General features: G+C 47.1%; 1 protein-coding gene across 1 annotated transcript; it reads left to right on the top strand.

The window, feature by feature from the left end:
- Window positions 1–27816, top strand: LOC122050862. Its single transcript, XM_042611732.1, has 7 exons — window positions 1–837; window positions 18596–18643; window positions 18848–19889; window positions 21470–21528; window positions 23674–24615; window positions 26352–26423; window positions 26581–27816. The coding sequence occupies exons 1-7, from the start codon at window positions 78–80 to the stop codon at window positions 27588–27590; spliced, it is 3933 nt and encodes a 1310-aa protein (XP_042467666.1). The 5' UTR covers window positions 1–77; the 3' UTR covers window positions 27591–27816.
- The last annotated feature ends 114 nt before the right edge of the window (window positions 27817–27930 follow it).

Genomic DNA, 27930 nt, shown 5'->3' with positions numbered 1-27930 from the left:
CTTTAATTTCCTCCGATCGATCCTTCCCTCTTCATCTTTAGCCTTTTCCTGCTCGTCCTAAACGAAGGAGCCCAAACATGATTAGAGAAGCAGTATCGTTGCCTCTTCTCGCCTTCCCCATCCTTAATTGCCTTCTCATGCTCTTGCCCGTCGCCTCTCACGGCGCCTTCTCCTGCCCAAACTCGACGTCGGTACCCTGCGGCAACGTCAGCATCTCCTACCCGTTCTGGCTGTTGTCTAATGAGCCAAACCAGATCTCTCCCTACTGCGGCTACCAAACCTTCACGTTGACCTGCCACCCAAGTGACATCCCAATCCTGCGCCTCGGTGACGACGACTACAGGGTCTTAGACATCAACTACAATTATACAGTCGTTTCTCTCGCCGACGGCGTTAACCGCGGTGGCGTGCCGGACACTTGTCCCACAGTCCACCAAAATGTCTCCTTGCCTTCCAACTTATCTTTATCCTACGCTGACGCCGAAGCCAAACTCACCCTCTTCTTCAACTGCAGTATTTTCAATTTCCGAAGGCCAAGTCTCGTGCCCCCCTGCATTCGATTTAATGAGTCCGGATGGGAAATCAAGTATAGTTACGACTACGACTGCCATGATGAGACGGATTCGGGCCTTTTGGCGGCCCTGGAATCCTACGTGGGGAATGAGTTTAAGGAAGAATCTGCACGAATATTGCGTGAGGTGTTCAAACTTCAATGGACTGAGGGAATCAACGGCGGCGATTGTTCTTACTGCGAGAGCTCAGGTGGCCGCTGTGGGTATCATAAAGCTCTCGTTCCCGACTGTTTCTGTTCGGGCGGAAAGATTGAAGTCTCCCCACGTACGTTTACATATCTTATTACTTGTTATTTTACTTCTTCTGCGCTCGATCGACCCATTTAGAATTTCCCCTGCTATTGTTCAATTAATGAAATTTATTCGTAGAACTAATGTCTCATCTGGTCACCGGAATACTCCCCTAGAACCTATGGCTAGAAATGGTGGGTTCAAACAATCGATGATGAGGGTACCTTCAGTTTCTGTGTGATATTTAAAATAAGTGGGTTGCCCTTGCCCTTCCTATCGTTACTGAATTTAATGGCCAATTAAGGGTGAGAATTCGTTATTCTCCCATAGACTTAGAAAGGTAATGCGACATGCACATAGAAAATTGGTTCCAGAGGTAGCTTTTGACCTGGTCAGATTTAGACTTAGTCATCAGGTCGAGGTTATGCTGGTAATTATGGAAATTAGTTGGTGTTTGAAACTAGGTCATATTTCTATGCAATATACACATGTATGTATACTAGGCTGAGAAGGATGGTGTTCAGTGATCCTAGTTGATGCACTGGTTCATTTATCTTGTTGAGGATACTTTTTGATACGGTTGGTAATGGAGGGGCCCAAGAGGAAAGGGTGAGAAGGGTCAAGGTCATATGGCGGTCAAAAGTCAAGAAGATGTGGCGGTCAATAGTCAAGCTGACTAGGCAGTCAAAAGGCTAGCATAAGGAATAAGCAGAGGTCAGACAAACTTGTTGTTCAAGCAGGCGAGACCATTGGAAAACAAAGGAAGATGGCAGGCGGGATACGGGGTGCAGGTCGGGATCGGCAGAACCGGGCAGAGGCAGGTCGGGATCGGCAAAGCTGGGCAGAGGCAGCTTGATCTGCAGGCCCATGGTCGAGGGACAGGTCACAACTCAGAGGTCGGAAGTGTCGGAGCTGCGTAGAGACGGCTCGGTCTGTAGGCCTGCGATTCGAAGGCCCGTAAGCGCAAGTCATAAATCATAGATCGGAAGCATCAGAGCTGTGCAAAGACAACCCGATCTACGGGCTTACGGTCGAGGGCCAGCAAGTACTCATGGGTCAGGCGCGGCAGAGCTGGGTAGTGGCAGACCGACTTACAGGCCTGCGATTCGCAGGTCCGGGAGTGCAAGTCACGACTCATAGGTCGGAAGCAGCAGGGCTGGTCGGAGTCAGCCCAACTGGCAGATAACGCTTAGAGGCGGGATCTGGTCGAGGGTGCGAGGTAGATGCAGACCGCGATAAATAGGATGAGCCAAGCTGTGCAGGAGTTGAAGCATCACAATTGTCTGTCAAGGGTAATCATTACATACCAGGAGGATGTGCGAAGGCGGAGGTTTCTAAAGGAGAAGATGCTCTCATGACCAATAGCGGCCTGACAGGTGTCCTTCACTACAAGACAAAACCCCTGTGTAAAGGCGGAGGTTCCTAAACAAGAAGATGTCTTCACGACCAATAGCAGCGCGACAGGTGTCGGGGATAGACGACAAAGCCTAGCGTCTAACGTTTTCTGACAGGATGGCAGGTTCTGGAAGCAAGGCGGGTGCATAAAAAGGAGGAGATTCCTCGTACGCGGGTACGCGCACTCTCGTCATTTTTTCCTTTCACAACTTTTCATTTTGGAGTCTCTCTGTTTTTCTTCTGGGGAAAAAGGACCTGACTTGAGCGTCGGAGGGCCTGATCCGGGGACTTTTTCCCTGGGTTCTGGTCTCTAATGTGGGAGGGGAGATTGTCTGAGTGTGTGCAGGGTCCGGCAGCAGCGTCAACCACCCGTGGGAGCCAGATCACCTACGACTTTTTCTGTCAACAACCAGGCCACCGCGACCAGCCTCCGTCCGACTCAGCCTTCGGACGGGATCAAATTTGGCGCCGTCTGTGGGAAACACAATAGCCTGATCCGAAGCGTGAAGATGGAGGACTCTGGCCGAAGTTCCAGCAGGAGGATTAATGTCACCATGACTGCGGGGGAGTACGAGCTCTTCAAGGATGTCAGGAAGCAAGCCGCCTCTGAAAAACAAGGAACGGTTTCACGACCTCGCTTGGCGCCCGAAGCGTCTAAAGAACCGGCTCCTGCCTCCGACAGGGGCTCAAAGAGGAAGCAGCAGGAAGAACTCCCTCGTGCTTCATTCCGAGAGCCTCGCCGCAACTATCATCAGCCTGGACCGTGCGAGCATAGTCCGAAGAAAGAAGAGCCGCAGGCATCGGTGGCAGAGAGCTCTCTACATCCACCCCGGGATGCAGGAAAGGGAAAAGCTATAGCCTCTGCCAGAGATCTGCCTGAAGATCCGGACGACAAGGTACCTTTCTCGGCTCAAATCCTGAGGGAAAGCCTGCCTAGGGGGTACCGAGCCCCGAACATTGGAGAATACGATGGGAGCAAGGACCCGGAAGAGCACCTGCGGAAGTTCAAGAATGCGGTTATCTTATATCAATACAGCGATGCTGTCAAATGCCGAGTATTCCTGCACACCCTGTCCGGGTCGGCGCAGAAGTGGTTCGATGGGTTGCCCCCAGAGTCCATCAATTGCTTCATGGATTTCAAAACGTCCTTCCTACGCCGTTTCGCCAGTAGCCGTAAGTATCAAAAAACCGACCACTGTATTTTTGCTCTCAAGCAGGATTCAACCGAGCCCTTGCGAAGTTACATCAACCGGTTCAGTCAGGTGGCCAATGACGTCCCTTCTGCCACCTCAGAAATATTGATGAGCGCCTTCTCCCACGGATTGCGAGAAGGGGAGTTCTTTAGGAACCTCATCAAGAACCCCGCCCGGAGTTTTGACGATATGGTGGAGAAAGCTTCTTGCTACATCAAGGTGGAGGAAGCTCAGGCCGCCAGGCGGAAGGCTGAAAAGACGGTGACTCCTGACAACCGACCTGAAAGGAGAGCACCACAACCAGCTCAGCCCTTCCAGCGCGGTCAACCCAGGCCTGCCCCTCAGCCCGCTCAGGGAGTCAGACTATCTCCGCGAGTTGCTGCTATACACGCACCCATACCTGGACCAAGGGGAGCACATATTGCACCTACCATCGGTCCAGGACGCACGATCTCAGCAACTGCTTTCAATTTGCGCGTGATGCTAGGCGAGCCGCCGAGCAGGGTCTGCCCCCCCCCCCCCCCCCGGAGTTAGCGCCCCAAATACAGAGGATGGAGGAGGAACGAGCCACGGCTGGACGTGCTCGTCAGACCCGACCCGACCTAGCTGTCCCATCTAACCAAGCTGGCCTCGGGGAATACCGAAGAGATGCCGGAAAACTGGACAACCGGGGCAACGCTGCTGTGCGAGAGATTGGCATGATATCAGGAGGGCCCACTGACGGGGACTCAGGCCGAGCCCGTAAGTCACACGGTCGGCGATTGTATGTGGGAGCTGTGGGGTGCAGCCATGAGCAGGTGTCTGGCCCTGTCATTAGCTTTGGGCCACAAGATTTGAAGGGTCTGGAACTACCCCATGACGACGCCCTCATAATCAAGGCCGTTATTGCTAACAGCCGAGTGGCTCGGGTCTTTGTGGATACAGGGAGCTCGGTCAACATTTTATTCAGAGCTGCGTTCGAGGAGATGCAGATTGACGCCGCTGAGCTCTAGCCCGTAACCACTTCTTTGTACGGGTTCACAGGCAACGAAGTCAAGCCCATGGGTCAGATTAAGCTGGCTATCTCCATGGGCACCGAGCCACTGGTGCGCACCCGAAGGAGTACCTTTATAGTGGTGGATTCACCTTCCTCCTACAACGTCATCCTAGGAAGGCCAGCTCTACATGAGTTCCGGGCTGCCGTCTCCACTTTTCACCAAAAGATCAAGTTCCCGGTCGGCGAGCAGGTCGGGGAAGTCAAGGGAGAGCAGAAATTGTCTCGCAGTTGCTACATTGACATGGTCTGTGTGGAGGTGCGCAAGAGACGGAGGACGCAGGATGGAGGATTACACGCTATCCAAGAGGAGCCTCTGCCTATTGCCGAGGAGTCTATCCCTTGGAAAGAAATTCGGTTGCATGCGGATAGAGTAGAGAGCATCACTTGCATTGCCAGTGATTTACCGCCGGAGCTTAAGTCGGAGCTGATACAGTGTCTGATCCGCAATAGGGACGTTTTTGCTTGGTCACCAGAAGAGCTGCCCGGGGTCAAACCAGAAGTAGCTGAGCACAAGCTGCATATTATACCCGAGGCCAAGCCAGTCAAGCAGAAGAAGAGAAACTTCTCTGCCGACCAGAATAAGATTATCCGAGCTGAAGTGGATCAGCTCAGGAAGGCAGGACATGTTCGAGAGGTGCAATTCCCATCCTGGCTTTCTAACGTTGTATTGGTGAAGAAGCCCAACAACAAGTGTAGGGTGTGCATAGACTTTCGCGACCTTAACAGGGCCACCCCCAAAGACTGTTATCCTCTCCCGTGGATAGATCAGGTGGTGGATTCAACTGCTGGTTGTGAAAGGATATGCATGATGGACGCTTATCAAGGATATCATCAGATACCCTTGGCTAGGGAGGATCAGGAGAAAGTCAGCTTCATAACCGCCGACGGTACTTTTTGCTATACGGTCATGCCATTTGGACTCAGGAACGCTGGGGCTACCTACCAAAGGATGATGGACAAAGTCTTTCGGAGTCAGATCGGGCGGAACATAGAGGTCTATGTTGATGACATCCTGATCAAGTCCCCCCTGGCGTCCAGTCTAATAAAAGATGTAGAAGAAACCTGTGGGACTCTGAGGCAATATGGGGTAAAGCTGAATCCCCTGAAATGTCTGTTCGGGGCCAAAGGAGGGAAGTTTCTGGGCTACCTGGTGACTGAACGAGGGATAGAAGCCAATCCTGAGAAGGTGCAAGCACTTCGGAACATGCAGATCCCTCAGAATCTGAAGGAAACACAGAAGCTGGTCGGCAGGATAACAGCACTGTTTCGATTCATCTCCAGATCTGCAGATCGAGCCGCGCCCTTCTTCAAAGTGCTCAGGAAAGCGGCCAAGTTCCAGTGGACGGAAGAATGCACACAGGCCTTTGAGGAGCTAAAGCAATACCTGGAGTCTTTGCCATCGTTGTTTAAGCCTGTTGTGGGAGAACCCCTTTGGGTCTACTTGTCAGCCACCCCCGAGGCCGTGGGGGCCGTGCTAGTGAAAGAGCAGGACAGTGTATTTTTTCAGTCACCTATTGAAGGGGGCTGAGTCTCGGTACACAGCCCTGGAAAAGTTGGTTTACGGACTTGTTCTCATGGCTCGGCGCCTTCGACCGTATTTTTTGGCGCATCCCATCACCGTCCTGACAAATAGTACCATGGGTCGAGCTCTCACCAAGGTGGAGGTAGCAAGTTGGCTTATCAAATGGGCAACCGAGCTAGGGAAATATGATATACAGTATCAGCCCCGAACCGCGATCAAAGCACAGGCTCTGGCGGATTTCTTGACAGAAGTTTATCAAGCAGACTCGGAAGAGGTCTGGAAAATTTATGTAGACGGATCAGCTACCCATCGGGGAAGTGGTGTAGGTGCACTTCTAATATCTCCGCAGGGAGACATTATACAGCTGGTTGTACGGCTAAATTTCAGAGCTACCAACAATGAGGCAGAGTATGAAGCCCTATTAGCAGGTTTGCAAGCAGCTCGACATGTGGGGGCAAGCAAAGTCGTAATATACTCGGATTCGCAGCTAGTAACTCAGCAGGTGACCGGACATTTTGAAGCAAACAACGAAAAAAATGCAAGTTTACAAGGAAGCCTATGAGAAGATGAGGAAAGATTTTAAAGAAGTCACAGTCACCAAGATTCTCAGGTCTGAAAATGAAAGGGCAGATGAGTTAGCTAAAATGGCCAGCTCCCTGACCACTTGGGTACTTGACAGATCTATAGCGCAGACCTTCCTTATAGCTCAGATCGACCTGTAGAATAACTTGGGAGAAATAATTGATTGGAGGGCGCCCATAATGAATTTCCTCCAGCAGGGAATTGTACCCACCAACTTAGAAGAGGCACATATGCTCAGGAGACAGGCCCATTCTTATATTATGATTGGAGATCAACTGTACAAAAGGTCTTTCTCCAGACCTCTGCTCAAATGCTTGAATATGGAAGAAGCGGATCAGGCCTTGCGGGAGATACATTTGGGATGCTGTGGCAACCACACAGGTGGAAGGACGCTGGCCTGGAAAGTGCTATTGGCAGGGTATTTCTGGCCTACCCTGCAGAAGGACGCACAGAAGCTGGTGAATACTTGTTTGTCGTGCCAAAGGTACCAGAACCTGACGCATCGACCCACAGAGTTGCTGAGGACTTCTATAGTGTCTTGCCCATTTGACCAATGGGGTATGGATATCGTGGGACCTTTCCCGATGGCTACAGGGCAAAGACGCTTCTTGCTGGTGACGGTAGATTACTTCTCCAAATGGGTGGAAGCGGAAGCTCTGGCCAAAATCACTGAAGATGCGATGATCCAGTTCTTATGGAAGAACATCTTTTGCAGATTCGGCTTGCCTCACAAACTGGTGTCGGACAATGGCAAACAATTTCAAGGACGCAAAATACAAAATTGGTGCAAGGGGTTCGGCGTAACTCAGGCCTTCACTTCGGTGGCTCACCCGCAAAGCAATGGTCAGATAGAGGTAGTCAATCGAGAAATAGTGCGGGGGCTCAAAGTCAAGCTGGATCACACGGGAGGCAGTTGGGTGGACGAGCTGCCGAGCATTTTGTGGGCCTATCGTACGACACCCCGAGAAAGTATAGGTCTGACACCTTTCCATTTAGTATATAGTAATGAAGCAGTGGTACCTCTGGAGGTCGGGCTACCGTCCGTGAGAAGAATGATGTATGATGAAGGGAACGCAGAGCGACGGCTGGCTGAGCTAGATTTCATCAGCGAAATCCGTGAACAAACAGCTACCAGGTTGGAGGCCTATAGACAAAGAATGAGGCAAAACTATAATAGAAGAGTGATCCTCCGATTCTTCGGAGAAGGAGACCTCGTCTGGAAGCAGATGAAGCCCTTAGGGGAAGTGACGAAGTTGGCTCCTAGATGGGACGGACCATACAAAGTTATCAAGAAATTGACATCGGGGGCCTATTATTTACAGGACGCCCAAGGAAGGAAGCTGGATCGACCTTGGAGTGCTAACTACCTACAGCCCTATCGAGTTTGAGGGGGGTTGACTCTGTTGACGTAGGCCGGGTCAGGCGAGGGGCATGGAGACAGTAGGATAGCCAAGCAAACATTCGAAAAGACATGTGTACATGTAACAATTTCTCAGTTTAAGTGGCTGGTACAGATCATTTGAAAGGAGCAAAAATCTCATCCGGAAAGCCTTGAATGCTTTGGTCGTGATTCAAAAAGTCTGCGGAGGGGACGGACCTCAAGAAGCCCTGTGCGTGCAGTTGCCTGATAACTCCAGCCGCCGTGTATGGCACGGACGCCGCAAAGAGTGCCCCAGCCTGGGATAAAAATTCAGGAGAGCTCAGATAGGACCTTCGACTTTGCAGGCAACGATCAACCTCTCCTTCTTGATAGACCGCCAGAGCAGTGGATACTCCTGTCAAAGCCGCCCGAGACTGGGATAGTTCCGCCCTGAGGGCCTCCAGCTCAGCCCCTTAAGTCTCCAACTGTGCCGCCTGAGCCTCCAGTTTATTGTTCTTCTCCTGCAGAAGAGTATCCTTGGACTATATTTCCTGAGCCTGATGGGCTTGCTGTTGCTGATACCCTGCCTCAGATGCAGCCCTCTCCTCCCTCATAGCTCAGAGCTCATCTTTCACCTGTATCAAGGACCGTTTCTGACGGTCGGTCTGATTGGTTAGGGCTTGAATCTCCGCCCGTAAAGCGTAACTGGCTTGGGCAGGGCCGTTCAGTTGCAGCTCTAATTCGGAGACTCTCTCCCTGAGTTCTTTACTTTTATGATGGAGGGTGTGGAAGGATTGGTTCAGCACCAAAGATTCTGCATGAGTCTAGACGGAAGAAACAACCTTCAGCTGAGGTAAATTAATGGCAAGTGCGAGGTGAGAAGTACTTACTTTAGCCCAGGACTTGGAGAACCTATCCATCTGGGCTAATGGTGACAAACTACCCATTTGATCCATGCTCTCTGCCCACAAACTGCCGAGGCAGCCTTTCATCATCAGAAGGCTCGTAGGGGCGTCGGACCGCCGACCTAGAGCAGCTTCAGAGGGGATGGTAGTCCTATAACGATGGCGGGTGGAGGAGGAAGGTTGAGAAGGGCCGGCGTCAGCACCAGGAGGAGCGGGAGGTGGCTCGGGAACGGGCTCAGTTGGCGCGGGATTTTAATGATCGCCCGGGCTGTCTTCCTCTACAGTAGTAGGGGCAGAGCGGAACGCAGCTGGTCGTCCCCTGTAGGGGTTGGGAGAGGCTGCCAGATAAAGAAAACAAAAATAAAGAGGGAAGTGATGTCAGAGCCAGTCACGACGGCAGCAAGGGGCAATGTGGTAGTATAAGGAACAGAATCACACGTTAATAAGGTCAAACCTGGTCTTCGGCGCCGCCTGTGAAGCAGGCGCTGGTTATCAGAGTCAGAGTCATCAGAGCGAGGCTGACCCTGTGAAGAGGCTGCCTTGCGCGACCACGTCTGGAGGCCCGGGGGGCTCCTCGGAAGACGCGTCTGGCCGGACAGCCGGCTGGATCACGACCCCGACCTCGGCTCGAGGCGGCAGGCGAAGGAGAAGCGACGTGCGAGGCAGGGCTGGGAGCAGGCTGAGTCGCCGCCCCGAATTATGCGGATCCAAGATCAGGGAGTAGGCTCCTATCCAAGATTGCCCGACCACGCCGCAGTATTTCCAGGTCATCGAGGGGTAGAGGCAGAACCTCCGACGCATGATGCAAAGCCTCAGCTGAAAGCGCCAACACGAGAAGTCATTCTCACAGGGAAAGTGTTCGGAAAGGAGGCACTCAACACGAACTTACCTAAGGAGCGCGGTGTGTCAGAGGTAGAGTGGCTCAGCCTGAAGAAAGAAAGTAGGTCTTCAGAGAGCAGTCTTGTCAGATTCAAGCGCCAGTCCTCCATTCGAGTGGCAGCCGTAGCATAGGGGAGGTCCATGTGGAATTCGTCCAGCGCCGGAGTTAGAGGCAGCTTAGGTTGCCAATACATGGGTCAGTCTGTTTCCTCTGGAAACCGGAGAAAAAAGAACTTCTTCCTCCAGTTAGCAGTGGGAGGAGGGAGAGAGGAGAAGAAAGCAGTGTGACTGCGGGATTGGAAATAAAAAAGACCGTCGGCGTGCCGAGCAAGAGCAAAGAAGCAGTGAAAAAGGGGGGCTGACCAGGAAATCTCACAAACTTCGCAGAGTATGACGAAGCCACATAAAATCTTTATGGAATTGGGAGTTAGCTGACCTAGGGGGATCTTGAAGTAGCGGCACACTCCAGACAAAAAAGGATGTGGGGGTAAACGGAGGCCACATACAAATTGTTCAGTAAAGAAAGTGCAATAACCAGGCGGAGGATCGAAGTACAGGTTCACACCAGTAGGGATGATGGGTTGGAAGCTAGTAGGGATTTCATAAGTGTACCGTAGGTCATCCCAATCCAACTCAGCGAAAGACGAAACATCTGGGAAGTGCTCCGCCAACAAGGAGATCCAAGAAGGAGAAGTCATTGCAAAATAGATTCTCTCAGGTGATAGAAAGAACAAACGAAAAGAAGAGGCTTGGAGAAGAAGAAGGATCGCTGCAAAGTCTCGGAGGAAGTCAGTCGGCAGCAGCGACGTTTGGGTGCTCCGTGGTGGCGGCGAATCCTAAGGGAAGGCAAGAGGAAGAAGATACTTATAGGTATGGTGGAGGAAGGATATTTTCGTACGTTAACAACGGATGGTGGATACAGGGGCGGAAATAGACAGGGAGCGCTCTGCGATGAGCCTCGAGAATATAACCAAAGGGTATTATAGGAAAGGCAAAGACTCGAGGCACGAGGCGCCTCATGAGGTACGAAAAAAGAGGAAAGAGAAAAAAGGGGGAAAAGGGGCACGCTCAGTTCGGCCAACTTTTCGCCGAACAAGTGATTGCTTTGTAAGGACAAAGGTGGGCGGAAGCGGCCATCAGAGAGAAGGGTGGAGCAGATCAGCGAACTTCATGAACATGCGTCAAAGACAAAAAGTAAAAGCAGGCCCTCGCCCGGCTTGGTATGAAAGCGACTATCGGGAGGAGAGCGACGTAGTAAAGGCAAAATAAGCAAGAGCAAGCTAAGTACAGCCATTCAAAGTTCAGTAAGACCACGCGAATGAGTACAATCACAGAAGGATCGGCGTCAACACATAAGAGGTGAACATTACAACACATCGCTCATCATACGACATCCGGGGGAGAAGGTGCAGAATCAACGGAGGCCAGCGGAAGGAGCCCGGGGTCGGCTGGCACTATGTCGGAAGACGCAGGATCAGCGGACGCATCAGATGCAGCAACAGGAGGGGCCTGGGCAGAAATATCCCCGGGAGCTGGATCGGCCGCAGGGGGAGGAGCCTCCAAGAGGAAAAATCCCTCATCTGCTTCGAAGGAAGGGAAGGTTTCCTGCGGCAATTCCCTGGTTAGGCGAGCTGTGTCCAAGAAGGTGGCAGGAGGTGCCGAGCGTAGGAAACCTTGCTCGAAGGCCTGCCTAACCCCACCAGCGGCCCCATGACAGAGCAACAAGACCATCCAGCGTCCCAGCTTATGGAGGTAGAAGGAAGAGCGGACGTAGGCCAGTCTGTACGCCTTTAGCCGCTCTGATTCACCAGCTTGGTACACCTCCAAACTGTTCTTCTTCTCCGCAGCCTCAGCGCGTGCCACGGACAAGTCGCTCTGGCCCTGAGACACCGCTTCCTGGGCCTTCGACAACTCCGCTCGCAAAGATTGAAGAGTGGCTTGGCAAGCTTCCCACTGAGTCCGCATGGTTGCTTCTCGGCCAGCGGCAGCACTAGCCAGGGCCTGGGCATCGGCCAACCCCGTCTGTAGAAGCTCCTGACCTTGCCGTAGCAGCGTCAACTCCTCTGATTGGGAGAGCAGCTCTGCCTCTCTGGCTTTCAGCACAGAAACCGTCACCTGATGACGATCCGCTTCTGAAGCCAAGGAAGACTCACTTGTTTTCAAAGCCGTCTCCAACTGTTGAAGTTTATCGAAGGCGGCATGGGAAATGGCCCGAGCACAGGCCGCAGATTCTCCAACGACACGCAGATAAGCATCTAAGCTTCCGAGAGAGGGCTCATGAGGAGCTGAAGAAGCCGCAGGGGGCTCTAGTTCCCGAAGCCGCGCCTTGAGCGCCGCGTTCTCCCGCTAAAGCTCGGCCGCTCATTGCACGGCGCTCAGACTCGCGGAGCAGGTCTGCAAGTGGCCGGAAGAAGAGAAAGGGGGTTACAGAAACACACGGATACCAGCAAGAAGAAGAGAAAGAGCTTACCGCAACTAGGGAGCGAGCAATTTGATCGAACTCCTCCAAAGGGGAACTGCTCTCCCAGAACTGCCGATTGGCTAATTGCCAGGAGGTAGCCAAGTCCCCGTAGAAGTCGACCCTACCAAAGATAGGCGATAGGTCGGCAGCGGGCACGTAGGCCGGGTCGGTCTCTGAGGGAAGCCTCCAAGAAGCCTTAAAGGCCAGGTCCGCGGATGGCAGCTCCAAAGTCGGCACGGCTGAGCTCATAGGCACGAGAGGAGGAGAAGTTGAGCGAGCCAGCGAGTCCGGGGGCTGATCGACAGAGGACGAAGGCGGGGCAGGTAATACACTCTGGATTGGCACCGGAGCGATCAGGTCCAATGGCGGGTCTGCCACCTCCAGATCAGAGGCCTTCTCTCGGGCCAAGCTTGTCTCTTGGGTCGAGCCCGTGTCCGAGGACCTGGTGGGAGAGGAGATGCTCACTACGCGTTGACGGCGAGGAGGTGGAGGAGAAGTTGCGGTGACCAGGGCCGTTCTCTTGCCCTTCCGAGTAAGGCGCAGCTTCATAGTTGGAGGGAGATAAGACACTTGTCCTGCAGGCGATGGCTCAGCCGCAGGTTGATCAGAGATGCGGGGTAGGGCTGAGTCTGCAGGGCTGGGGGCTGGTGGCTCAATAAGCCTCGGGGCGTCCTCCGCATCAGAAGCCCGGGGTTCCGAAAGCTGCGGACCGGCGGCGACGGCGAGATCAGAAGGTAGACTCGGTGTTAGCTCATCATTCAGAGCTTGCAGAACGAGCACCGAGGGTGTCTCCTGACTGGCAAAGGAACGGAGGATGACAGCCACTACAAAAATAAGAAGAAAAAGCACCTCAGTTAGCGAAGAGATGTATACAAAAAGATAACAACTTACCAAAAGGAGCTCCGATTTCTGTGGGGACAGGACTAAGGCCAAAAGCGTGCAGAATGCCTTCTAGCATCAGCACAGACAGACGAACAACAACACCTCTCAGCTTGTCCACAGCCGCGGAGCAGGCAGGTTCATGGACATGCGAAGGGAAGTTCGAAGCGAGGAGGGGACGCCATTGGGAAGGCTCGGCTAAGGGGACGGGGGGCTTGAGGAAGAAAAAGCGAGACCTCTAACCTTTATTGGAAGAAGGTAGGTCATCAAAAAACTTGTGGCCCGGCTTGGCCTGAATATTGAATACCCCTGCTTCGGCTCGCCGGAAGGAATAGAAGTGATGGAATAGTCTAGCGGTCAAGGGGATTTGATAAATGCGGCATAAGATGATGGTTCCGCAGACCGCTCGGAATACATTGGGGGCATACTGAGAGATACCAATACCGCAATACTAACTCAACTCGGAGAAAAAAGGATGCAAAGGAAAGCGAATACCACCTAAGATTTGGTCCCTAAAAACAGTGATAAACCCTTCGGGAGGAGAAGAAGGATGCTCATCTGGCGAGGGAAGATGAAACTCATATGCGGCGCCTAGCCCCAGATTGGATTGCCGTGAAGACAGGTCGTGATGGTCTAAATCAGAGATATAACGGGAATACCAGAAGGGTTCCTTACCATCCATGATCACGAGGAGTAAGCAGGTGAGGGGAAGGAAGACGAGAGGGGTCATAGGTCAGGCGCATGCAGGAGAACGAGTAGTTACACTGCAAGAAACGGCCGCAAACGAAGGGAGGAGGATAGCGAAGCGTCGAAGTATGGAAAGCGGACTGCCTTTAGGGTTTATAAAGTCCATTCATTCCTAGGAAACATCGAGAGTCGAGCCGAGTATCTTTTGGGGTAACGCGCCCCAGCGCCGTCTGATGGGAAATAAGCGCTGAAGGATGCAAAAAAGGGTCAGAGGCTGGCGTCAGGAGGCGTGCACAGTAAAGGCGTCGGACATGTGTCATCGCGAGAAGAAACGCATTAAAGATCGACAAGGCAAGGTAATCATGGAGGGGTGTGACCTCAAAAAAGAAGCATTCTTCGTAAAAGGCTCAAGGCTAGGCGGGAAGTTTCATGAAGCCCCAGAATCCAGGCAATTCAAAAAGGTCGCAAATAAGACAGGGCAGGTCAGCGGAAGTGATTGCCAGGTCAGACAAGTAGCAAGCAGGCCTGTGGGGCTGTTCCTCGCTCGGACCGGCTGGGCAAGTGGCTCTGCCCAGACAGCCCCGGATCTGAGCGACTAACCAGGCGCATCGCGAGAACTGCGGGGTCATCATAAGCTGCAAGGGCACTGTGGCCCAGGGGTTGAGTAAGGTTTTTATACTCCCTCCTCTATTCTTAATTCTATACCGTACATGATGCAATTGCAGGAAGAAATGCGACGCAAATGAGTAAGCCCAAAGCTAGCAATAACGACCAGATCAACTAAAGCAATCAGGTCGGCAAAGGCGAGACGAATGAAGGCGAAGAAGAGCAATGCATCTATGCCTTTGCCGTTTGGAGTATCATTACTGGTCTCAGACCAGCGCCATCGCCACCGGTCTCGGACCGGAGTATCATTACTGGTCTCAGACCAGCGCCATCGCCACCGGTCTCGGATCGGAGTATCATTACTGGTCTCAGACCAGCGCCATCGCCACCGGTTTCGGACCGGAGTATCTCCAGACTCTCGCCCCAGTGCGAGTTATAAATGAGCTCTGTTCTCACGCTCAACGACCTTGCAGGTCGGCTCCCATGCGAGAATTAAAAGTGAGCCTTGTGCTCACGCCCAACGACCTTTTAGATCGGTAGTCCCAGACTCTCGCCCCAGTGCGAGTTATAAGTGAGCTCTGTTCTCACGCCCAACGACCTTTCAGGTCGGCTCCCATGCGAGAATTAAAAGTGAGCCTTGTGCTCACGCCCAACGACCTTTTAGGTAGGTAGTCCCAGACTCTCGCCCCAGTGCGAGTTATAAGTGAGCTCTGTTCTCACGACCAACGACCTTTCAGGTCGGCTCCCATACGATAATTAAAAGTGAGCCTTGTGGTGACACCCAACGACCTTTTAGGTCGGCTCCCATGCGAGAATCGAAAGTGAGCTCTGTCCTCAAGCCCAACGACCTTTCAGGTCGGCCCCCACGCGGGAATCAAAAGTCAACTCCCCTGCGAAAATCATAAGTGAGCTCGGCGCCCACACCTGACTACCTTTCTGAGGGATATGCCTCGCATTGCGCGGAGCATTTTCAACAATCAGGTCAGCTACATCTGGCTTTATTTTACGCAAATTGCAAATATGCAGCAAATACACAGGGCAATATTTGCTAAGGTCGTCTACTCTACTCCTAGAGCGTCAATATTAACTACGAAATCAGGTTTTGCACGTTCATTACAGTTTTAAGTCTCAAGCACTGTGTCAGTTTTATTATCCAAAATTCATACATGAAAAGGAATCATGAAGCAACTCTTGGCTCTCACATACGGGTCAGTTTCTAAAAATGCTCGCTAGATGAAATTTGAGCAGGAAAGACTATGCTGGAAGGGGACAGACATACAAGTACAACAGCACAGTTCAATAAGCAGACGATACAGCTAAGGCTACAAGAGGGAACGTTTTGCGGAGAAGGAGCCACTGAGACAACTATGGCCCGAGCTAGCCTTAATTCGGGGAAATGATTGGTCATGGAGAATGAGCACTGCCGTGTGAAGAAATGTCTGGGGACTCAGGGGCCTCTAGGGCGTTCAAAGCCTGAGCCAGCTCCACATGTAAGGAGTCGATGACTGCTTGTTGCTGGGCAATCGTGTCTTGCTTGACGTTAAGGCACGTGCGGAGAAGAGATAACTCCGCCTCATGCTCTCGCTGCAAACGTTCTTGGAGGCTACGTTGGCGTTGCAGGCTAGCCTGACATTCCTCTTTCCTCGCCTTTTCAGAATGCACGCAAGACTTCGCAACACGATACTGGGCTTCCATGGAGCGCAGGGCAGCCGTCTGGCGAGCGCAATCCTGGGACACACGCTCCAGTTCGCGTTCTCTCGTGGCAAGCAGCGAGGTGAGTTGATTTATCAGCATTTGGGAGGGCGGTTGATCAACTTCGTCAGAGGAAGGAGAATGCATCTCGGGGGAAGGAAGCTGGCAGAACGTGGGTTAGCAGAAGAAAGTAGGAGAGCAGGAATGAAGAAGGATAGAGTAAAGGAGTGACCGTGACGCTCTTTATAAAGAGGATCAGTGGCCAAGTCAAAGCAACTACGCAGACACGGTACCCCAAGCGATTGGCGAAGCAATTAAGGAGGCATGGTACCCCAGGCGACGCGACACAAAGATTGATGCGTGAGGCGGGAATCAGAGCGCGCAGAGATATGCTGAAGTGGAGACACAGAGATAGGCTGAGGTCACAAAGATATGCTGAGATCTTAGAGATGTGCTGAGGTCTAGTCAGTCAGACTGTCGTCCTCCTTCGACTAGACTTGCGGGGGAGACTTGTGATACGGTTGGTAATGGAGGGGCCCAAGAGGAAAGGGTGAGAAGAGTCAAGGCCATATGACGGTCAAAAGTCAAGAAGACGTGGCGGTCAATAGTCAAGCTGACTAGGCAGTCAAAAGGCTAGCATAAGGAATAAGCAGAGGTCAGACAAACTTGTTGTTCAAGCAGGCGAGGCCGTTGGAAAACAAAGGAAGATGGCAGGCGGGATACGAGGTGCAGGTCGGGATCGGCAGAACCGGGCAGAGGCAGGTCGGGATCGGCAAAGCTGGGCAGAGGCAGCTTGATATGCAGGCCCATGATCGAGGGACAGGTCACAACTCAGAGGTCGGAAGTGTCAGAGCTGCGTAGAGACGGCTCGGTCTGCAGGCCTGCGATTCGAAGGCCCGTAAGCGCAAGTCACAAATCATAGATCGGAAGCGTCAGAGCTGTGTAAAGACAACTTGATCTACGGGCTTACGGTCGAGGGCCAGTAAGTACTCATGGGTCAGGCGCGGCAGAGCTGGGTAGTGGCAGCCCGACTTACAGGCCTGCGATTCGAAGGTCCGGGAGTGCAAGTCACGACTCATAGATCGGAAGCAGCAGGGCTGGTCGGAGTCAGCCCAAATGGCAGATAACGCTTAGAGGCGGGATCTGGTCGAGGGTGCGAGGTAGATGCAGACCGCGATAAATAGGATGAGCCAAGCTGTGCAAGAGTTGAAGCATCACAATTGTCCGTCAAGGGTAATCATTACATACCAGGGGGATGTGCGAAGGCGGAGGTTTCTAAAGGAGAAGATGCTCTCATGACCAATAGCGGCTTGACAGGTGTCCTTCACTACAAGACAAAACCCCTGTGTAAAGGCGGAGGTTCCTAAATAAGAAGATGCCTTCACGACCAATAGCAGCGCGACAGGTGTCGGGGATAGATGACAAAGCCCAACGTCTAACGTTTTCTGACAGGATGGCAGGTTCTGGAAGCAAGGCGGGTGCATAAAAATTAAAAAGGAGGAGATTCCTCGTACGCGGGTACGCGCACTCTCGTCATTTTTTCCTTTCACAACTTTTCATTTTGGAGTCTCTCTGTTTTTCTTCTGGGGAAAAAGGACCTGACTTGAGCGTCGGAGGGCCTGATCCGGGGACTTTTTCCCTGGGTTCTGGTCTCTAACGTGGGAGGGGAGATTGTCTGAGTGTGCGCAGGGTCCGGCAGCAGCGTCAGCCACCCGTGGGAGCCGGATCACCTACGACTTTTTCCGTCAACAACCAGGCCACCGCGACCAGCCTCCGTCCGACTCAGCCTTCGGACGGGATCACTTTTCATAGGTATTTTATTGTGGAAGCGTGTTACTTTTGTTCACAAAGCTAAAAGCACAAATAATAGTTCAATTTTGTATTCTCCATGCCACTCTCAACTCCAAGTTGATGCACAATATATACTTTAGTTGTTCTTAGGATTCCAATCACTTGAGCCCTGCATTCCTTGTGGAGAAGCTGAAAGTGGAAGGTTGGGATATAAGGTTACATCACCAAACAAGATCTATTCAGGAATGCAACCATCTTCTGTTGCTTTGTGGATTGAAACTTTAATTTGATGTCTTGAAACAAAAAGGACGAGTAGAAAATTTAGCAAAACTACCCTTAGGGCCTCCTTTTGAATATGGATCACAAGTTGATTAATTGTTATAATCGTTCCAGTTGATGTAATTCACCATGAAAGGTTATATGCAAGAGATTAATTCACCATGAAAGGGTGGGATTGTGAGTTGATTTAGCTTCCAGTTATTGGACTTCCAAATTGATCATTATTTCATTAACAAATACAAATTTCCTTGAGCTTGAACTTGACTGATTGTGATGGGTGGGTATAGAGAGATCAAAGAACGTAATAACTGATTTAAAGGATACGAGCATTACCATTGATAGAGTTGTATATAGACTTCAATTGCCAGATGAGATTCACGTCCTTGGGTTGACTATTTGGGATCCCATGATTTCTTCTTCTTGTTTGGTTATCTATTTGCGGGTTTAGAATGATATGAAAATCTTCTCAATAGACCTTATTGTTTCTGATGTTCTCAAAGAAGTTTTTATGGTTGTCTCTTGCAGGTGCTCCAAGGAAGAAGCATACAACATTGAAAATTGGCATTGTAATAGGCAAGTATCAAGTTGGCTCAAAATTAATCAGTATTCTTATTTAAGTTTCTAATAACTGTGAAATTCCTTTTATTCAATCAATACTATACTAATGTACAAAAAAACAACTAGTGAATTTCTTATATTGGGTTCAATCTCTCTCTCTCTCTATCAGACACACCTACATATATTTTTTGTAATCATGATAAACATGGTAAACTGCAGGGACAATTGTTGGCTTTATACTTGCATGTTTCATCTCAAGCTACCTTCTATGTTTTAGACAGCCAAACGAGAAAAAAGACCAAACTATTCAAGACTTCATACTTCAGTATGAGTCCACAACTCCGAAGAGATACACTTACACTGAAATCAAAAGAATGACAAAGTCTTTCAGCAATAAGCTCGGGAATGGTGGTTATGGTTCCGTATTCAAGGGTTCACTCCAAGATGGTCGCTTGGTCGCTGTTAAAATCCTAAGTGAAACTAAAGGCAATGGAGAAGATTTCATCAATGAGGTAGCAAGCATCAGTAGGACATCCCATGTCAACATTGTTGCCCTTCTTGGATTTTGCTTGGAGGGATCAAAGAGGGCTCCGGTTTACGAGTTCATGTCAAATGGATCACTGGATAAGTTCATTTTTGATGATAAATCAAACACAAAAAATGGCAAACTCAGTTGGGAGAAGTTATATGATATTGCAATAGGTATCGCGCGAGGTCTTGAGTACTTGCATCGAGGATGCAACACTCGCATAGTTCACTTTGACATCAAACCTCATAATATCTTATTGGACCATGATTTCTTCCCCAAAATTTCAGATTTTGGATTGGCCAAGATTTGCATACAAAAAGAAAGTATCATCTCAACGATGGCTATGAGAGGAACTCCAGGTTATATTGCCCCAGAACTCTTCTCTAGGAGTTTTGGGAGGATATCGAGTAAATCTGATGTTTACAGCTATGGAATGATGGTGTTAGAAATGATTGGAGGGAGGAAGAACTTCAATGCAAGGGCAGACCATACAAGTGAAACTTATTTCCCCCATTGGGTTTATGATAATCTAGATGAGTATTGCAATTTGACAGCCTCTGACTCCGTCTCTGCCTCTGAGGTGAGTTCTAAGAGTAAAGAGATTGAAAGGAAGATGATAATAGTTGGGTTATGGTGCATACAGATAAAGCCAGAGAATAGACCTTCGATCAGCATGGTGGTCGACATGCTAGAAGGAAGCATTAGTGTCTTGCAGATGCCACCAAAACCAGAGTTCTCTTGAATCTTCATTTAGAAGTTATGAATGTTATTAGAACACAATGTTTAGCTACCAAGTTTCTATGTAAGTTGTGGTCAAAACATTTTCCTTGCACTTTGTCTACTAGAGTAAACATTTGACTTGCACTTGCTAACTGATCTCTAGTTCTCCCAACTCGTGTAGGGAGATTATAATAGAATAGGAAAATAAGTGTCAGTATATAACTAACCCACCATTGGAAATTGATAACTGATGTTTATCCATGGCCCATTGACATTTAACCACTGAATGCACGCCCGCCATTAGTTCCTGTTCCAATTATACTCCTTAGTCAACTCCATGTTCAAGTCAACGATCCAAGATGAAGTAAATTATTCATTTCTATTTTTTTTAATATTTTATTAATGGAAAGAAAATTGTAAAATATAAATTTTATTTTATTAGATTACTAGTTATCATATCGCAAAAAATATTTTATATGTAGAAATTATAAGAGAGAGATTGTTAGTATAATTTTTTTAGGTTAAGGTTAATCAGGTTGACTAAGCTTGAGTTGATCCAACTTTGAGTTGTGATATTTGAGCTTTGATATTTGACAATATATGGAGATTGCTCATATGAAAGATTGATAGTCAAAGTTTGACCAGAAGTCAAGTAAGTCAAAGTTGACGAGATGAAAATATAAGTAGTCAGTGCTGATCGAATACTTGGTGTGGAAGTCTCGATGAGTAAAGCCGAGTAGTGAGAAAGTCCTAGTAAGTAAAACCAGACAATTTGAAAGTCTTGTTGAGTGAAGCCAAACAGTTTGGAAGTTCTGATAAGTGAAGTCAGACAGTACGAAAGTCCTAATGAGTGAAGCCAGATAGTTAGAAAAGCCCTAGTAAGTGAAGTTGTGCAGAAGGGAAGTCCTGGTGAGTGAAGCCAAGTATGTGGAAATTCAGGTGAGTCAAGGTTGATTGGACATTTGATGTTTTGAAGTCCAACTAGGTTATGAAGGACTAGACACTTGGCACAAGACAGTAAGTCCAAATGGATCAAAGTTGATCAAACACTTAGCACAAGGAGAAAAGTCCAAGTGTGTTAAAGGATTGACCGAACATTTGGTGGCGAAGTCCTAGTAGGTCAAGGTTGACTAGACACTAGGCAATAAGGAGTTCTAACATATCATAGTTGACCGGATGTTGGAAGTGGAACCCTAGACTTGTGTTTGGCGAAATAGGACTAGACGATTGATCGATCGATTGGCCCAAGCTCAATCGATCGATTGGGAGGCTATCGCAAAAATGCATAGAGGGTTTTCCAATCGAACAGCCGATCGATTGGGAAAGATTTTCTCGCAAAGGTGAGAGGAAGTTGGAATTGACTGGTTAATCAATTCCGGAGAAATTTGTGAGAGCATAGAGATATGGGAAGGGTTCCACTGTTCGACCGAGCGGGGTAGCCGCTCGATCGAGACTCATCCGCTCGATCGACCTCTGCTACTTTTCCTCGTAGTGACTTGATTCAGTAGATTGTTTCCGTCGGATCAGACAAAAGCTTCGATCATCTTAGTGTTCATTCAATCCGTAATAAGCGTATGATGCTATTGCCATAGTGCTCCTAACAAGATGGCTATCCGCTCAGACAAACCGCTTGACAGATCAAACACTTCAGGTCTGATCAACGGTTGAAATTGATTTTCGCTAGGTCAACTTGGATGAAATTAATGACCACTATTGATCATGTTCACCGTCTGAACTTTAACTTTTAACTGCTGTCTTTATATTGGATTCGTGTTTGATGGATCCTCTTTATCTCCGCATGCGTGTTAGATTGGCTTAGTTATCTTCAATATTTAACCGGAATACGATTTTGCTATGGTCTGCCCTTAATTGAAGTCCAGGTTCGTGTGTTCTAGTGTTTGTTAATACTTTCAATTAGCCTGCTATAACACCATAATTAACGTGGTTGTTTTAAGATGAAGTACTGGTGCGTGGGGGCTGTGTAATTTCCTATTCCTGTTTATTAAATCTGTTGACTAATATTGGATGAAATTATCTAGAGGAAAAAAATCCCAACCATCCATTATTGTAAATATTCATTAATACTGAACCCAAACTTACTACACTTGTCTTACAATACTTGGTGTTTCCTGCAACCGTGTATATGAAACTTAGTTGATATGGGATATTATGAGCGGATCCAGAGATGATGTGGAAGTTAAAAATCAATATAAGATGATGATCAAAGTTAAGATAAGATAACAGTTAAAGCGTCACCCTCATCAGAGCTTAGCTCCTCACTCAGCACTAAGGCCTTCAGTATAAGGACGACTGAACTCATAGCAGGTGGAACTTGAAGGATCTAGTGCTCTGCTTGTGAACAACCAACCGACACAAAGATTGATCGAAATTATGACCCATACTATATAACTCTATTATATAAACGGTTATCTCAAAGACTAGCCGAGCATAACTAAACTTAGTATTCACTCTCTCAATATATGACCGAACGACCGCAAAGCCGATCGAGTAGATGAGATATAGTTCTCCATTGCTACAGTGTATTCCCTTAGTATGTAGTTGGATGAACCTATGGGCCTTAGTGTATTCCTCATATGTTAGTCCTTCTTCACACAATTGATTAGTCATAAAGCTAGTCAGGTTTAGAGGGCTCAACATCCCTATCTCCTACATAAGTTGGTCGGTTGCAACGTTGGTCAAAATAACCTTGTTTAGTCTCAGTTCGTCACTTTTGCAATATTATTTTCAGGCTACATGCTCGGTCTTATCAGTCTTACATATGACTCTCAGTATAAAGATGATCAACCCTAAAGACCGGATGGATTGGGAGGATTTATCGTTCCACTTGATGCTAAGATATACAAGTTAAATCCGAATGACCTTCATGTCAGTGGGTGAATAGGGTTTAGTGTCGGTCAGTATGAGTTTCAGTCGGACTTTTAGATCTTAGCATAGCAGTGTAGGGGCAAGTCTTATTATATATGGTTGCTTGGTCTAAGCTACCGGACAGACCATTGAGCTCCTCATTTCTCAGTAAAAACACTCTCAATATACAGCCGGTTGGATGCAACGTCGTTCAAACTTAGAGGACAACTCATTTTTTACTATTATAATACAGTTCAGTATATAGCCCGGTCATCCTAATTGTCGGTCGAACTGGAGGGACTTAGTTTCCCATCCTTGTTGGTCTCCTATTACATATAGTCAATCGGATAAGGGTTCAACCGAATTATTTTAGGAGAAAATATTGTTAGGAAATCACAACAATAAATCTGATAAGTTATTCATCAAGGAATATTTTGATATCTGTTACATATAGACAATGTAACCTTCTTATGAGAGTGACTACTCAACTTTTAGGAGGTTACAACAGACTCTTTATATATGTGTAATGGAAAATTCTTTAGAAGAAAACCGTACATCTTCCAATACCGAATAGCTTATGACATCGAATATTTTTTATCACTTTAATATTACAAAGATTATGAGAAGTAATAACGGAAGATTCTCTTCGTTGATACGATAACGATACACCATATTTTACTATTTATCTTCTAGAACATGTACTTATATTTTACTATTTATCTTCTAGAGCATCAGAAGACCGGATCGAACCCCTTTTCTAATTTTCGTCCTTATCTCTTGTTTACTCTTCCGAGTGCGTGGCGAAAGGAGCTGAAAAGAGTGTCGTCTTTCCCAGTAGAGTCTATCTTCTAAGTCAACGTAAAAGTCATCCGGGCAATACATTATCTTCACGGCTTTTAGACATAATCATAGTCAAGTGCATGCATTGCAGCTTCACCGCGCAATCCATGGCCACCACCAGTCCTTCCTCCTGCTTTTGATCTTTGGTTATCCCTCCGTACGTCGGAATCCATATCCAAGTATCCTAATCTACAACTTTTTGCACCTGAGCAAAGTAATCGATCGCCAGACATGCCGGGAGCGGCAGTATCTTTTCCCCTTCTGGCCTTCCTCGTCCTTAGTTGCCTTCTCGCGCTCTTCCCCATCCCATCGAGCGGCGATTACTCCTGCCCAAGCTCTCCGTCTTCATCCTGCAGCAACGTCACCGTCTCCTACCCCTTCTGGCTCCCCGACGAGCCCGACCAGATCATGAATTCCTACTGCGGCTACCAAAGCTTCATGTTGAGCTGCCAAAGTCACATCCCAATCCTCCGCCTTGGCGACGACAGCTACAGAGTCTTAGACATCAACTACGCAGACCGATCCATCTCCCTCGTCGACGAAGACACCTACTCTCGTGCGCTAGATGATTATTGTTTCAGAGTTTGGCGTAACGTCTCCCTGGGTCCTAATACGCGTTTGGCCTACACCAACGCCGACGCCAATCTCACCTTCTTCTTCAACTGCAACGACAACGACAGTAGGTGGTCAGATAACCAGATTCGCTGCCTTCAACACGACGGAGCTAAGGGAAATAGGAGTTATATCTTTTCGGAAATCTCGAACGAAAACTCTCTCCCTCGGAACTGCGCTGAAGTGGTGGTTTCGCCGGCCCTGCAATCCAGTGTGTCCGACTCAAGTGCGACTCTGCTGGCGGTTAAGTACGCGGAAATTTTGAAGAATGGGTTCGAGCTTTATTGGACGGGGGATAACGCCGGCACCGACTGTGCCTACTGCGAGAGGTCAGGTGGCCGTTGTGGGTATAACAAAATCGGCGATGGGATTCTGGCTTCCGCCTGTTTCTGTCCTGACGGGACGATCGGTGCCTCCTCGTGTACGTATATATGATCACTGTTCTTAATTTTTTTTGTTATTTCTTCAATCATTCCGCTTGAACAGACTGTGCATAATCAAAGTCGACCGTGACAAGTTAATTTTCAGGTAACAACCATCTCCTTTTTGCACTAATTAAAAAGGAGATGGCTGTTCTAATTAACTTGTATGGCTGATCAGCCTGATCTAACTTTTTTTGACCATTCTATACAAAATGGTCCTCGTGCCCAACTTCTCTTACAATTCCAATTTCCAAAGGCAGCGTTTGACTTGGTCGTATTATTGGGTTTATAGCTCTTCACCTAATCTAGTAGGATAATTTTAAAATTATTAAATTGTATATCTAATTTTTATTTTACAATTATAAGTGGACTAATATTTTGAAATAGTTCAATCAATTTAGCTAAATCAATTGATATGACAAAATCACTAAACAACCTCTGACATAAAATTAGATCCTATATGTTTAGTTAGTTTTTCTGATTGTATTCATACCCTTAAATTTTAATTTGACTCAATATATTAAAAGCAATGATTTTTTTTAACACGAATATATTTAAAAAATTCAATTCATATTCAAAAAATCTGGCTGATAAACCAAACAATCTTTAATTAACATGAAACTAGATTCTATATATTTTGCTAGTTCTCCTAATTATATCCATACCTTTAAACTTCAATTTAACTCAATATATTAAGAGCAATGATTTTTAATACGAATATGTTTAAAAATTTAATTCATATTTAAAAAATCATTACTTTCAATATATTAGGTCAAATTGATGTTTAAGGGTATAAATATAATCAGGAGAACTAGCCGAACATATAGAATTTAGTTTTATGTCAATCCAAGGTCATTTGGTCCATCAGTCAGATTTTTTAAACACAAATAAAAATTTTCAAATATATTCGTGTTCAAAAAATCATTGCTCTCAGTATATTGAGTCAAATTGATATTTAAGAGTATAGATATAATCAGGAGAGATGGATGAGCACATAGAAATTAGTTTAATGTCATTAGGTAAATCAGCCAGTTTTATGCAAAAACCAAGTGATGTACTAAACATTAAATTGACGTTTAAGGAAATGAATATAATGAGAAGAGATAGCCGAACACATAAAAACTAATTCCATGTCAATTTGAAGCTGTTTAGTCTATCAATCAATTTTACCTAAAACCAATTTTGATAAAAAAAAAAATCAATCAACTGATTAAAATACTCAATCAACACTTAAAATTTTGACGTTTCTGTACATAACTAAATTAATTTGACTGTTCTAAAATATCAATCGATTGATAAGAATAAAATAGGAAATAAGTACATGATTTGATAATTTTAAAACTATCCTACGTGATTTGATAATTTTAAAAATTTACAAACTTAGATTCGATAAAAAAGCTGTTGAATTTAGTTTAAAAGTTAATTTCATCCAAACATTAATACTTAAAAATTCTCATACTTTTCAAAATGGAAAAAATAAAATAAAAAGATCGCCTTGGGACAGATAGGCTTACACTTAGTCCATGCTTGACCCAGATCATGGTTCTTGTTTAGCCGAGCCATGCTCGGGCCTAGTAATGGTTGATGTATGTACATATATATTAGGTCTAGACTTAGCTAATTAGATAAATTAGTTTCAGCAACCTCTTAATGTGATCGATTCCTTTTCTTCTGCGTGGTTACTGCTTTAAATCGATACACACATCATAAAGGAAATTATTTGTATATGGTGCAGGTGGTGGTGGTGGTGGTGGTGGTGGTGGTGGAAGGAAACAATATAAAGGATGGCTGATCGGAGATGTCATTTGTAAGTTTAAATATAATGTTAATTACATTAATTGATCTTTTAAACACTAATTAAGACTTTCATATTTTAAAGATTAGGATGAGTAATATAATGTTGGTTTTGCTATGTGAGTACACACATTTGTTGTTTCAATAACTGTGATATATAACCAGGGCAGGGGTAATTGTTGGCGTTGTAATTGCATGTCTCTTCCTAATCTACCTCGTAAAAGACCAAGCTATTCAAGCCTTCATACTTCAGTACGAATCCACAATTCCAAAGAGATACAATTACACTGAAATAAAGAGAATGACCAAGTGTTTCGGTGACAAGCTCGGGGAAGGAGGTTGTGGCTCTGTGTTCAAGGGCTCACTCCGCGATGGCCGCTTCGTTGCCGTCAAAATCCTAAGTGAAACTAAAGGCAATGGAGAAGAGTTCATCAATGAGGTAGCCAGCATCAGTACAACTTCCCATGTCAACATTGTTGCTCTCCTTGGATTTTGCTTGGAGGGATCAAAGAGGGCTCTGGTTTACGAGTTCATGTCGAATGGATCCTTGGACAAGTTCATTTTTAACAAGAATTTGAACATGGAGGATAGCCAACTGAGCTGGGAGAAGTTACAAGACATCGCAATAGGCATCGCGCGAGGTCTCGAGTACTTGCATCGAGGATGCAAGACTCGGATTGTTCACTTTGATATCAAGCCACATAATATTTTACTAGACAAGAACTTTTGTCCCAAAATTTCAGATTTCGGATTGGCCAGGATGTGCCTTCGAAAAGGTAGCATTATCTCAACTATAGCTATGAGAGGAACTCCAGGGTACATTGCCCCGGAACTCTTCTCCAGGAGCTTTGGGACGATATCGAGTAAGTCTGATGTTTATAGCTACGGAATGATGGTGTTAGAAATGGTTGGAGGAAGAAAGAACTTCAATGCAAGTTTAGACACTTCTAGTCAAAAATATTTTCCACATTGGGTTTATGACAACCTCGATGAGTATTGTAATTTGAAGATCTCTGGAATGAGTTCTGAGACTGAAGAGATTGCAAGAAAAATGATAGTGGTTGGTTTATGGTGCATACAAACAAAGCCTGAAAATAGGCCTTCAATTGGCATGGTTGTGGGGATGTTGGAAGGAGACATTAGGGCATTGCAAATGCCACCGAAACCAGAACTTTATTGAGTTGCATGCCTTTGAAGAACATTAAGGCTTCCATTATATGTACCTCGAATCAGTATTGTGTTTTTTTTCTAATGTGTTTTATGATGAAGTTACATTGAGCTTAGAGGAGCTATGTAAGTGCTTATGACAATGCTCTCAATCGTAAACACAAAATATTAGTTCGGATCAATTCGAACTACAATTTATAAATATTTAGAAATAAAATTCAAATTTTGATTCTTTGATTGCTTTTTGAGTGTTTAATCTTTCTATCTGTATCATTTCTGAGTAGATTCTTGCAGGTGTCTCAAGGACCACAACTTCCTTTGTAAATAGTTGTTTCTTAGTATCATGAAAATGA

Source organism: Zingiber officinale, chromosome 3A, assembly GCF_018446385.1.
Source record: "Zingiber officinale cultivar Zhangliang chromosome 3A, Zo_v1.1, whole genome shotgun sequence".
NCBI classification, from domain to species: Eukaryota; Viridiplantae; Streptophyta; class Magnoliopsida; order Zingiberales; family Zingiberaceae; genus Zingiber; species Zingiber officinale.
Note: the sequence above shows the minus strand (reverse complement) of the source record. Positions and strands in the feature narration are given on the sequence as shown.